This window comes from Psammomys obesus, unplaced genomic scaffold, assembly GCF_907164565.1.
Source record: "Psammomys obesus unplaced genomic scaffold, mPsaObe1.curated_primary_1811, whole genome shotgun sequence".
NCBI classification, from domain to species: domain Eukaryota; kingdom Metazoa; phylum Chordata; class Mammalia; order Rodentia; family Muridae; genus Psammomys; species Psammomys obesus.
Window position 1 is genome coordinate 6,172,458 of NW_026587032.1, and position 12,492 is coordinate 6,184,949.

General features: G+C 47.7%; 2 protein-coding genes across 7 annotated transcripts in view; one reads left to right on the top strand and one right to left on the bottom strand.

Moving 5' to 3' along the window:
- Positions 1-4,821, top strand: part of Cnot8 (CCR4-NOT transcription complex subunit 8) — a 13,326-nt gene extending 8,505 nt beyond the window's left edge. For both annotated transcript variants that reach the window (XM_055602759.1, XM_055602758.1), the window contains 4 exons: positions 333-494; positions 592-736; positions 1,384-1,494; positions 3,675-4,821. In XM_055602759.1, coding sequence (XP_055458734.1) covers positions 333-494; positions 592-736; positions 1,384-1,494; positions 3,675-3,824 — 568 coding nt within the window. In that variant the 3' untranslated portion in view covers positions 3,825-4,821. The remainder of the gene's footprint in view (positions 1-332; positions 495-591; positions 737-1,383; positions 1,495-3,674) is intronic.
- Positions 4,822-6,745: 1,924 nt separating this feature from the next.
- Positions 6,746-12,492, bottom strand: part of Gemin5 (gem nuclear organelle associated protein 5) — a 44,923-nt gene continuing 39,176 nt past the window's right edge. For 2 of the 5 annotated variants that reach the window (XM_055602763.1, XM_055602761.1), the window contains exons 26-28: positions 11,263-11,764; positions 8,611-8,704; positions 6,746-8,071 (exon numbers count right to left, since the gene is read on the bottom strand). In XM_055602763.1, the coding sequence (XP_055458738.1) occupies positions 7,904-8,071; positions 8,611-8,704; positions 11,263-11,764 (764 nt within the window). In that variant the 3' untranslated portion in view covers positions 6,746-7,903. Of the gene's footprint in view, positions 8,072-8,610; positions 8,728-11,262; positions 11,765-12,492 lie in introns of all 5 variants that reach the window. The other 3 variants (XM_055602762.1, XM_055602760.1, XR_008719614.1) reach the window with 2 other exon arrangements.

Consider the following 12,492-nt stretch of genomic DNA (forward strand, 5'->3'; position numbering starts at 1 on the left):
ACACACACACACACACACACACACACACACACACACACACACACACAAAAGGGCTGGAAGGGCAGCCCAGTGGTTAAGGCATTGGGTGCTCTTCCAAAAAAACCTGGGCTCGATTTTTAGCATTCAAATGGTCCCTCACAACTTTATCTAACTCTTTCACTTACTTTTAAAAAAGAGAGAGAATGTAGATTTTCTGTAAGTAGGAGATACAGATCTCATGGTTTGTGGAGTGTTTCAGGGCAGCTGTGTTTCCAGATTCTAAGCTAAGGGTAATATTTCTCCTTCTGCTTCTGTGTACTACCACTGGCTCATGGTGACTCCTTGTTTTTCAGAGAGGATATGTACTCCCAGGATTCCATAGACCTCCTTGCAAACTCGGGGCTGCAGTTCCAGAAGCACGAGGAGGAAGGGATTGACACACTGCACTTCGCGGAGCTGCTCATGACGTCTGGAGTGGTTCTGTGTGACAATGTCAAGTGGCTCTCATTTCACAGGTCAGTCCCTGGGAACTATGGCTTGTCCCCTCCTCACAGCTTAGGTTCAAGGCTGGCCTGATGCTGCTTTCTGACACCCGCTTCCTTTTTCCCTTAGTGGTTATGATTTTGGCTACATGGTAAAGTTGCTTACAGATTCTCGGCTGCCAGAAGAAGAGCATGAGTTTTTTCACATCCTGAATCTTTTCTTCCCATCCATTTATGATGTGAAATACTTGATGAAGAGCTGCAAAAATCTTAAGGTAACAGATAGCATTCTCCTTAATTCTAGCAATAAAAGAAGCAAGCCCCCAATGCAGACTAGTTTTGCTTTAATGTTGTATTCAGCATGCTTTCTTTGAAGCCTGCCAGCCGCCAGACTTCTAGAGTGTTAATCGAGCTGAGTGGTACAGGGCTTGCTCTGTAGCTGTCTTTGTTGGTGACTTGGACATCAAAAAGCCCTATTTTTTGCATCCTGAGGCTGGCTGCCTTTCTCTTAGGCCTGAGAACCCCACAAAGTAGTTGGTAACATGAGGCAGTGTGTGGTACGACAGTCCTGCACTGCCCCACATTCTTGGAGGGGTTCCTAACTCTTCAAAAGTTCACATTGGGCCTGTGAGATGGCTCGGCCCGTGAAGGAGCCTGCTGCCAAACCTGATGGACCTGACTTTCTGTAACCCATGTGGTAGGAGAGACCCGGCATGTGCGCAAGTTGGCTTCTCATCTCTGCATGCACAAGGGCATGCAGCAGTGTATTGTTTGGAAAGAGGAAGAGTAAAGGTCTGAGAGATGGCTACTGAAGCCTGTTAGATGAATGGCCTGACCCACTGCTAAATAAACTCACTTAGTGGACTTAGCTGAGTCCGGGAGAATAGTGTTGCTATGTGACATCCCTGTTTTCTGTCCCTAGGGAGGCCTTCAGGAGGTGGCTGATCAGTTGGATTTGCAGAGGATTGGAAGGCAGCATCAAGCAGGCTCAGACTCTCTGCTGACAGGGATGGCTTTCTTCAGGATGAAAGAGGTGATACTCTAATGCAAGGGCCTCTTGACAGTGAGGCCTCTGGGTTTCAGGGTGCCACCCAGTCCTCCCCTGTATTTCCCTCTGCTTTCTAAAGAAGCAGTCTCTTTGTTAGTCTACCCACTAGGCTGAATTCTGTTAATTACTGAATATTATTTCTCTAGTGAAGGGTGATTTTTTTTAGTTTATTTACCTGCTCTTTAAATTTTAAAATAGCCATGTGGTGGTGCACGCCTGTAATCCCAGCACCCAGGGCGGCAGAGGCAGGCGCGGGTCTCTTAGTTTGAGGCCAGCCTGGTCTATAGACTGACTTCCATGATAGCCGGGCTACACAGAGAAACCCTGTCTTGTAAAACCAAACCAAAGATTTTAAAATATATTTGAAGAGGAAGAATATGCTTTGAAAAATTATAATGAAAGCTGGGCATGTTGGCACATGCCTTTAATCCCAGCACTCTGGGAGGCAGAGCCAGATGGGTCGCTGTGAGTTGAGGCCAATCTGGTCTACAAAGCAAGTCCAGGATAGCCAAAGCTACACAAAAAAACCCTGTCTTTACAAAAACAAAACAAAACAAAAAAAACAAAAAACAATTTTGTTGACATATATTTTTAAATTTTTATTTCTTTGTTTGGTTTGGTTTTCAACACAGGGTTTCTCTGTGTAGTGTTGGCTGTCCTGGAACTCTCTTTGTAGACCAGGCTGGCCTCCTCAAACTCAAGAGATTCACCTGCATCTGCCTCCCGTGTGCTGGGACCAAAGGCGTGTTCCCCACCATCCGGAAGATTATGTTGACATCTTGAGGAACAAATTGGATTAACATGTAGACATGACATGGATCTCATTTTAGAGTGGAGAAAATGGGGAAGAACAGTGTATTTCATTTTTAAGACATGGTCTCACTGTGTAGCCCTGGCTGGCTTTAAACTTATGTGAAGATTTGCCTGCTTTCCTCCTTTGCCTCTTGAGTACTGGGATTAAAGGCTTGTGGCTGTCTTTGAACCCATGGCTCTCCCTTTCCCTCAGCCTAAGGGCTAGGATTACAGCTGTGAGCTGCCATGCTTGGTTAGTAATTCTTTTTTTTTTTTTTTTTTAAAGAGTTATTTATTATTTATACAATATTCTGCCTGTACACCAGATCTTACTATAGATGGTTTTGAGCCACCATGTGGTTGCTGGGAATTAAACTCAGGACCTTTGGAGCAGCAAGTATTCTTAACCTCCGAGCCATCACTCTAGCCCAGTAATTCTTTTTTTGCTACTTTTAACCACTGTTCTGAGTTCAGGTACTTGTTGAAGTAGTTTTCTGAGGCCGTGACAAAATGCCATCAACTTCAAAGGACCAGTTTATTTTGGTTTACAGCTTGAGAGATTTTAGCCAGTGGTTGGGTGCCTCTGTTCTGGAAGGCAGAGCATCAGAATGCCAGTGCCTGGCAGAGGAGGTCTGTGGTCCTCTGGTGGCTTGGAAACAGGAAGAGGCTGAGTACGACCTCTTCAAGGTCGTATTAAGAGTCCTAGTAACTCTACATTTGGCATTAAGCCTTTAACATAAGGACTTCTAGGCCCATTTTAGTTGTAAAGAGTCACAGGTGTATTAGGTCAGCAGTTGCCAGCTGGCACATTAGGTGATACCTTGGAGATGTTCCTTATTCTATTTAGTGGTGGTGGTGCTTCTGGCCAGGGCTGTGCTCAGCATCTGCAGTGATCGGATCTGCAGGATCCAACAGCTTCTGTCCAGTGATATCAAGGCTGAGTTGCTTGCTGAGCGCTCAGTGTCTATTATCTCACAACGGCCACTTTCTGCCGCAGCTTCTCAGGTGCTAGGATTACATGTGTGTGCTATCACATGTGGTTTACATGACTTCATGAATAAGAAACCATGATGGAGTGGAGTTGAAGTGACTTGGCAAGCCTGAGTTTTTGATCAGTGCCTTGCTTGGCAGGATAGTCACTCTATAGCAACAGCCGAGGGTTTCCAGCAGTGACAAGTCACAGGAATGCCAAGTCACAAGTCCATTAGGAAGCAAGGCCCACATGTAGGGAAAGGAACAGGAAGAGCTTGTGGGGTAGGTGTTTGGTGTCTTTGCTGAGTTAGTGTCCAGTGTGCTGAGTGTCAGGGCATAAGAAGCTGGGAGGGGACATGACTCCTGACCCCATTCTCAGCTGGTTCTGTCCTGTTCTACAGCTATTCTTTGAGGACAGTATTGATGATGCCAAGTACTGTGGGCGCCTCTATGGCCTGGGCACGGGAGTGGCCCAGAAGCAGAATGAGGATGTAGACTCTGCCCAGGAGAAGATGAGCATCTTGGCCATGATCAACAACATGCAGCAGTGACAGTGTGTGCACCATGCCGCCTGTGCCACCTGCCCCAGCTGTCGACCTGCGTCTGCTCCAAGCAGAGACTTTGGGTTTTGTTTAAAGATGCCTGTATTTTAGGTCCAGAAGGAGGGGTTTACTCTGAATTTGTAAACAAGTCTTCCTTGTCCTCATGCCCACGCCCCTCTGCTGCCTCCTGCCACCAGCATCCATGGCTCCATGGACACCTTTTTAAATCTCCAGGATGTCTGAAACAAACCAGTAAAATGTGTATGACTCTTATGCGTTGTCATTTTTCTTCTTTGGCTTTGCTGCCCTGACGAAGATGCTCACATGAGTTGAGGTTGCCAGGGAACAAGGTTTGTGTTCTTGGGAAGCAGGTCTGTGTCAGCAGGCTTCCTGGCCTTGTCTCTGCTTCTGCAGGACAGTAGTCCTGACGTCACAGTAGACAATGGCTCTTGCTGAAATCTAGAGACATTTCTGAATCTGTCTCCTTTGGTGAGATTAAGCTGGCAACTAGCCTCACCTTGTCACCTTAGTTTTCAGATGTTGAACTGCCCTTGAGTGGATCATGCTCCCAGTCCATCTTGTTCTCGGCAGGGTGGTCTCGATCAGCTGTGTTCTCTTAGCCTCTGTCCCCTGCTTTTATTCAGTAAGCCTGCGATGTCAAGATTAGGTAAAGCTGAGCTCTGGAACTGGAGTCTTAGAAAGGAGGAGGAGTCATGTGTGAGCAGGGCAGCGTGGGCATTCACCTCAGACCTTGTCAGCCATTCCCACAGCTGTGCTCAGAACCCAGTGACTTTAAGGTTAGGCATTTATGAAGCAGTTTTTTAAATGACTCCAGAAAGACAGACGGCAGCAGCTCACTTGAGTGGTCTTACATTTTAAAAGCTTGTGGGAAATTGAATTTGAACTGATTACAAAATGTCAAGTATGAAAGCTGGTATTTAAGATGCTTGTAAATATTATTTATGTTTTTAATTTTGTAAAATAAAGATTGCTTTTTAACCATTGGCATGAGGTGTGGTCTTTGGTCACTGGGAACTAATGTCTGTGACAGGATGGGCTCATCTCAGGACCAATCTGAGCTATGGAATGGAAGGTCTCATTGAGGGAGCACACACCATCGCCTGGGCCAGCTGCTGGGCCTTAGCAGGACAGTAGAATAGCTACTCATGGAGTGCAATTCAGTAGGACACACTGAACTTAAGACTTCATGATTAAGGGGTTATTATTTTATTTTTTCCTTTCTGTTGGCACAAAAAGCCAAGTATTGGGGCCTTTCTAGAGTTTGAGTCAGGGTCTTATAACCTAGGCTGGCCCTGACCTCCACACCATCTCCTGAATGGCAAGCCGTGTACATCTGCACCACTGTACCTAACAGATGTAGAATTTTGACTGGCAGGTGAGAGATTCCTTGGGGTCCATGGTGAAGGCAGCATAGCAGCTCTCAGCAAAGGTGCCCTGGTGTGCTGCTGGGTTGAACTTGGCTTTTCTCAGCGGGCAGACTAACCTGTCTCAAGTACTGAGATGGGGAGTGGGACTGTAGTAAGCATTACAGTGATGTGCTAGAGGAAGGCACAAGTCTTTGAGAGCTGGCACGGCCTTCATTCATGGAAGTGCATGGCCGCGCAAGGGGCCAGTGTCTTCTGATGGAGATGGTGCTGGGGGAGATGAAGAGAACAGCCTTCGCGAGCAGTCAGCCCTGTGTGCTTCTGACCTTGGACTCCAGCAGATCTGTTAGTTTGCAAGGCTGGTTCTCAACTTTAAGCCTCTTGTCAGCCAATGCTGCCAGATGTGAGAGCCCGGGTTTCCAAATTACCAATGAGTGTCTCAGTTTACTAGTTTATTCAGCCAATGAGCTTTCAGTAGGTACCCACTAGCCACTCTTGTCGGTGTCAGGGTGGACAAGAGGGAGGGCACAGTCCTCCACTGCTGGTAGGAACCTACCTCGTTGGGACAGTAAATGGTTTACACAATTATAGTCAAAACAGTATAAAGTCACCAAGATTAAGATTTAGGGACAGGGAGTTATTTTATGCTGAGGTTAAGGGATGAGTAAGGTAGGCCATAACTGATGCAGGACAAGGTTCTCACAAGAGGCTGGGAGGTAAAGGTGCAGACCAGGAAGGAGTCACTGCTGGGGGAGTAGGGAGCTACTGAGAGCAGAGCTAGAGCATGCTGCAGCCAGTAAGAGGTGGGAGAAGGCACAGGGCTGTGCGGTGGTGCACACCTTTTATCCCAGCACTCAGGTGGCAGACGGGTGGATCTCTCCAGGCCAGCCAGGGCTACACAGAAAACTCTGGCTCGGGGGTTGGGGTTGAGATGTGGGAAGAGATAACAACTGGTAGAGACCAAATCACTTTAGATAGGGATAAGGCCTCCTCCCCCCAAAAGTAATACCTGCTTTCTGCTAGAACTTCAATGAATGCCTTTGCCTCTCTGGTTCTTTGTGATTTCCGTCATTAGGGATACAGAAATGATAATATTCAGGTTGAGAACAGGGTGACAGACATCATTGAGAAGAGCAATTTAGGAGGCAACAGTCGTTATTTTTCATTTTCCTATTGGGTAGTTTTACTTTAGGGTTGTGTTTTCTGTGTGTATGCATATGTACTTACTACGTGTATGCCTGGTGACTGTGGAAGTTAGAAGATGGTGTTGGATCCCCTGGAACTGGAGTTACAGATGTTTGTGAGCCACCATGTGGAGTTGAAATCGAACCCAGGTCCTGCGGAAGAACAGCCAATGCTCTTAACCCAAGCCGTTTCTCTAGCCTATTGGATCTTTGATACTATTTTTAAGACAACCTCTCCCTTCAAAGCCCAGGCTCGACTTGAATTCAATCTCTCCTGCCTCGGGGTCATCCCAAGCAGTGACAGGCACGTGTGCAGGACTGCTCCCAACAAGCATTTGTTTCAGCAAATCACAAAGGTGAATTTGTAGTTTACCAACTGTTCTTTATTTAAGCAGAGGGAACCAACTTTTCCCGCCTCTGTAGATGAAGCTGCTTGGAATTGTCCTGTAGTCATGCCTACTCACATCTTTGTCAAGACTTCTCTAAGACTAAAGCATCTTCTTTGAGTTCACATAATGGTAAGGTGTCTCCTTTTTGGGGGTTTAGCATTTTTTTTAGACTCCAAAGCTAGGCACACACAAATATCTTAGATGTGTGTTCCAAGGATTTCCAGCTGGGACTATTTCTTGCTGCCCAAAGACGAAACCTTCACAATGGCCCTCAGGGGAGCAGCAGAGGGATGATGTGCTTTTCCCACCTGACCTGAGCACGTCTACTTTTCCTGTCCTAGAAACCAGTGACCACAGAGGCATCAGTCTTGACCTAGCTTGCTGTGTTAGTAGCTTTGGCAGCAGGCCCAGGGCTGGTGAAAAAATAGAATTTAGTGGGAGTCTAATGACCTGGGAGGCACACGTAAAAGGAGGAATATGTATTGCTCTCCATGCTGTGTTTCAGTCAATTCTTAATAAAAGGGTTTTATGACCCTAAAGACTAAGAACCACTGAGAGTGATTTTTTTTTTCCCCGAGCTGTCTGACCAGTCATGTCACAACCTGGAGGGCAACAGATGGCCTCACTAGCTCTGTTCTCGGAAAGCTTTAGCCATTTGTCCATGTAACCAACTCCATAAAAAGTAACACGATGGACAAAGCTAATTCCTTTAGTTTTTGAGAGGTGGGCAAGCCCAGCTAACAATTAAGAACCCCAAACCCCAACAGTGATAGGCGCACGTCAAGTGTCCCTCCCACAGAATGAGACGCTTCTGATGGAGAGGATTTATAAAGGCAGCTGCATCTGGGGCAGACAGACTTTGGGTAAATACAAAGGCTTCTCTTTGGGGAACCCATGTAAGGCTAGAGCCAACAGTCTTGGCTAGTTCTGAGTGGCCCTGCTGGCTTTTCCCTCCATTCCAGGAAGCCACTTGGGAGGCACCAGGCAGGGTCCATTGTGAGTAGATTCAAGCATCCGTCACCCTCATCTGTCTGTTGGATCACAGCATCTTTCCACTGAGGGCCTGGTGATCTGTGACTGAGGGGAAGCTGTCACGAGTTGTGTAGCACAGCTTTCTGGCCTCTGGAAGTTCATGTGTGCAGTGTCTGGCAGTGTCTTCTGTAAGTTCTAGTGTGGCCATACTTCTGAAGGAGCTTCTGGGCCTGTTGCTGCATCTCAGGGCGCACAGCGCCAGGACACTGGGACCCGATGTGAAGCAAGACGAGGCAGCACTCCAACACATCTGGGAAGGGCCAGGCCTAAAAAATACAGGAAAGGCAAGGAAGTATCTGCAGAGCCACACGCTGACAACTGCACGCAGATAGGAATGAAAGTGGCACTGCTGGTGGCATGTCCTTATGGGTGAGTCTTCTCGTGCCCCAGATCAACTCTCACATGTCACAGTCCCTCCATGAGTGCTGGGCACAGCTACCATCTAACATCTGCGTTCAGTGTTTTCCTCTCAACCAAACGTAACTTGTTTGGTTTCCTCCAAGACTGAGCTGTGTGCTTTGTACTGCTACTTTCACAAATCACTTCAGGTAAGCAGAGATAACTGCATTTTTTTTTTTTTTTTGAGACAGGGATACTCTGTATAGCCTTGGCTGTCCTGGAACTCACTCTGTAGACCAGGCTGACCTCAAACTCATAGAGATCTGCCTGTCTCTGCCTCCCAAGTGCTAGGATTAAAGCGTGTACCAGCACACCAGCTTTCATATTATGAGAGTTTAGCAATACAGTGACAATAGATGTCGGTGGCTTCCCGGGTTCGTCCTGAAGCATCTCCAAATGCCCTTACCTTTATACTCTCTGGAACCTCAGCTATTCTCTCATTCGCCTCTGTGAGCCTTCTGGTTAATTCAGGGAGAGAGACTGGTGCATTTTTTTCTTCTCTGCTAGTAAGAATAACAATAAGCTGAAGTCACATAATGGTCACCTATTTTTTTACCCCAAATGTTTCAATTAAAAAAAAAATCCTTTTCCGGGCATGGTGGTGGTGCACGCCTTTAATCCCAGCACTCTGGGTGGCAGAGACAGGTGGATCGCCTGGTCTATAAAGCAAAGCAAGTCCAGGACAGCTAAGGCTCCACAGAAAAAACCCTGTATTGAAAAACCAAAAATGAAAAACAAAAACAAAAACAAAACTTTTTTATTGAACGTCTATTTGTGCACTTGTGATTGTACTTGCATGCCACAATGTGTTTATGCAGAGGCCAAAAGACAACTTTCAGGAAATGGTTCTCTCCCTCCACATTTTTAGGCCTGGTGGCAAGTGCCTTTACCCACTGAGCAACCTGCCCCCACCGCGGTTTTTATTGTGGTAAACAATAGTTAAAACCATGTCAACCTTCTAAGAACATCCACCCATCATGCTGTGTGACCATCACTACCACGCAGGCCCAGAACTTCTGAGTCAGTGTCTCACTGTGTGACCCTGACTGGCCTGGAACTTGACTTGTATACTAGGTTAGCCTCTGACTGGAGTTAAAGGCATTTACCACTACCAACTACACTCAGGACCAGGGCTCTGGGGGGCTGGACCTTGCCCTTCCACGACAATGTTTCATCTCTGCTCCCCGTTCTTGGCAGCACACACTCCTGTCTTGAAGGAATCGTTACGGCTTTTACCTTGTATGTGCCCCAATTTCCTCCCTTTGAAACAGGGAGCAGGACTTCATTTCTGCTAGTTTAGTCGCCTGTCCTTGGACACTGGGCTGCCTCCCCATCTCAATGCTATCACACAGTGCTGCAGATGTTTATACCAAGAGTGGATTTCAATCATTTCCTTATCCCTGCACTTATTTATTTAGACAGGATCTTTCTGTGTAGCCTGGACTGGCTTCAAGCTTGAGGTCCTTCGTGCTGGGATTACAGGCATGCAAAACATGTCAGGCTGCCCTGCTTTCAATTCTTTTGACACAGAAGCAGAACAGCTACATCTGACAGCCAGTCTCAGTTTCTGATTCCCAAGGAACTGGCATGGTGTTCTCACCAGGAACGAAGGTCCAAGCTGTGCTGCGTCATTCCTGGCAGCAGCCACAGCACAGTGGGAATAAAGTGGTGTATCACTGCAGTTTCGTTTTGTTTTTTCTTTTAAAGGCAAGGTCTTATGTAGGCTGTCCTTGCCCTTCTCTATGTATCTGAGGATGACTTTGAACTCTCGATCCTCCTGCTTCTACCGCATCAGTGCTGGGATTACAGGCATGCACCACTGTCAGTGTGAGGCTAGTGAAGGGGTCCAGGGCTTCCTGCATGCAGGGGACAAGACTCTCCCTACTCAGCTATAGCCAGCCTTTCACTGTGTCTTGGCTTATGTGTCCCCAGTGACCGAGTGACAGTGACTGTCTTCCTGGGTTCACTGGTCATTTGTCCGTTTTATTCTCATCCTCTGTACTTTCCTGAATCCAGCCACTTGTTCTGCCTAAGTAACTTCAGCTCATAAATAGAGATCAAGAGAAGGCAACAGAATGGGACGAGAACAGGAAGATGTAGTTTGTCACTTTTCTACTACTTGTGACACAGACTATAAGGGCTTTAGAGGACAGACAGCAGGCAAGTGTGAAAGATCAGGGTCCCCAGGCAGCGAGAGGCAGCCAGGAGCGGTGTCCAAGGTCCTCACAGGGATCCTGTGAGCAAAGGTAAAAGCCAACCTGAGGGTGTTACAGCATTGTTAATAAAAGCAAAGCTGGCTTGGGCATGGCGGCTCACATCTGCAATCCCTGGTCTTGGGAGACCGAGGAAGGGATGCCGTAGGGAAAGACCATGTCTTATACACAGACGAAAAGCAAACCCCAGCTGCCTCCAGCTGCAGCTAGGATCTCTTAAGTTACAATAGACCATTTCCTAATTCTCCTAGAGACAGAACCACATTTCCTAGGTGGCCACAAATTCAACGTGTCCTTCAACTACCTCTGTACCCACTGCCTCCAGCTTCAGAGTGTAGGGATGACAGGCGTGTCATTTTAATTTTCTGAAGACTCATTATTTCTGTGTGTGCATGTGTCTCTGAGTGGGTGTGTGCACACCAGTGCAGGTGCCATGGACGTCAGAAGGTCAGAAGAGAGTGTTGCATCTTCTGGAGCTAAAGTTACATGCAGGTGTGAGCCCTCATGTGGGCGCTGGGAACTGAACTCAGGTCTTCTAAAAGAGCGGGTGCCCTTAACTACAATCTGTCTCTCCAGCCCCATAATTTCTTGAAGTTAGTATAACCTCTGTAGATTTACTGAATTTACTGGTGTTTTCTAGGTTCTAGCCTGGGGAATGTAATCAAGATAAAAGGCACAACGGCACACACCCGCAGTCTCAGAGGTGCGTGCTTCTGGGGTGGATCTGCAAAGTGCTGAGTGGCTTCAAAAGGGCTGGGATTAGCTGTCTGACCCAGAGGCATAGTCAATGGTGTCACATACTTACCTGGACAACATGGCGAATATGGCCCCAGACCTGAACTCACCTTGGGCTCTGAGGTCGGGAAGGAGTCTGCTCTGCTTCCTGGCTGGCTTCATCTTTGTTGGGGCCATTGGCCGTGGCCTTGCAGAGCTGACTCTTTTGGTGCCGGCGGATCATCTCTGCCAGCGTCTCCTGGACTTCAGCAGCAGCCCTCTGGGAGGTCTGTAGGCTGGCATGCCTTTCTGAGAAGAGCTCCTTGCAGGCACTCAGCAAACACTCACTCTCTGCACTGAGCCTCAGGCCTGGGCCTGGAGCTTCCCTTGACCGTGGCTGAGCAGTAGCCCCAGGTTCCGCGTCTTCAGCACTGGCGCTATCCGCGGGCTTGCTCTGCTCGTCAGAGACTGTGCTTTTAGCTGACCACACCCAGACATTTGTCTCGGGGTCAGGGCCGCAGAGCGACCACCAGACTTCATACAGCTGCCCGTATATAAAAAAGGCCTCCAAGCTTTTGAAAGCTGCCATGGCAGGAGACAGGTCACCCAGCTTGTCTCGTAGGTGGTCACAGCCTAGAGGAAAAGGTTCTTGGAATATAATACACATTTCTCCATCTGCGAGAAATCTGGCTTCTCGCCCTTCTGGTCTATCACCCAAGAAGACAGACCCCCAGGAAAAGGGACAGCAATGTGACTCTTGGGATGACAGCCTTCTACCCAACGCCAATAGAATTAAATTTCTACTTGTGACACAGACTTGTCTTGGGACGAGGCCATCACTGCCTTACTCAGAGCGTAACAGAAAAGTATTAGTTCACTAAAAGCTCCAGGGCCACACTGATGGGGATGAGGGTAGGGAATGATGGCGTGAGCCATACTGAGCTCTGAAAACTGAGATTAATTGCAGAGACAGAGATAAGGAATGCCTAGCACCCTTCTTCCTCTTTTGTGGTGGTGGTGGGTTCCACAGAGTCTCACATAGCCCAGCTTAGACTTACCATGTAGCCAAAGGTTACCCTGAACTGCTGATCTGACTGACTGTAGCCCCTCATACACCTGCCCAGTGCTGGAAGACAGGGTGCCTGCACCCCATGCCAGCTCTACCTCTGCACCTGAGCTCTGAGGGAGTGAGCGGGGCCAGGCAAAAATGCCAGTGCAGACCCTTGAGCTTTGCTTTTGTCTCACTTGGTAACCTTGGGTAACACTGAAATGGCTAGGTAGCTCATAGTTTGTAGTGATCCCCCTGCCGCAGATCATTGCCTTTTAATGTCTTTTACTTGCTACTCCCAGTACAGTACCAT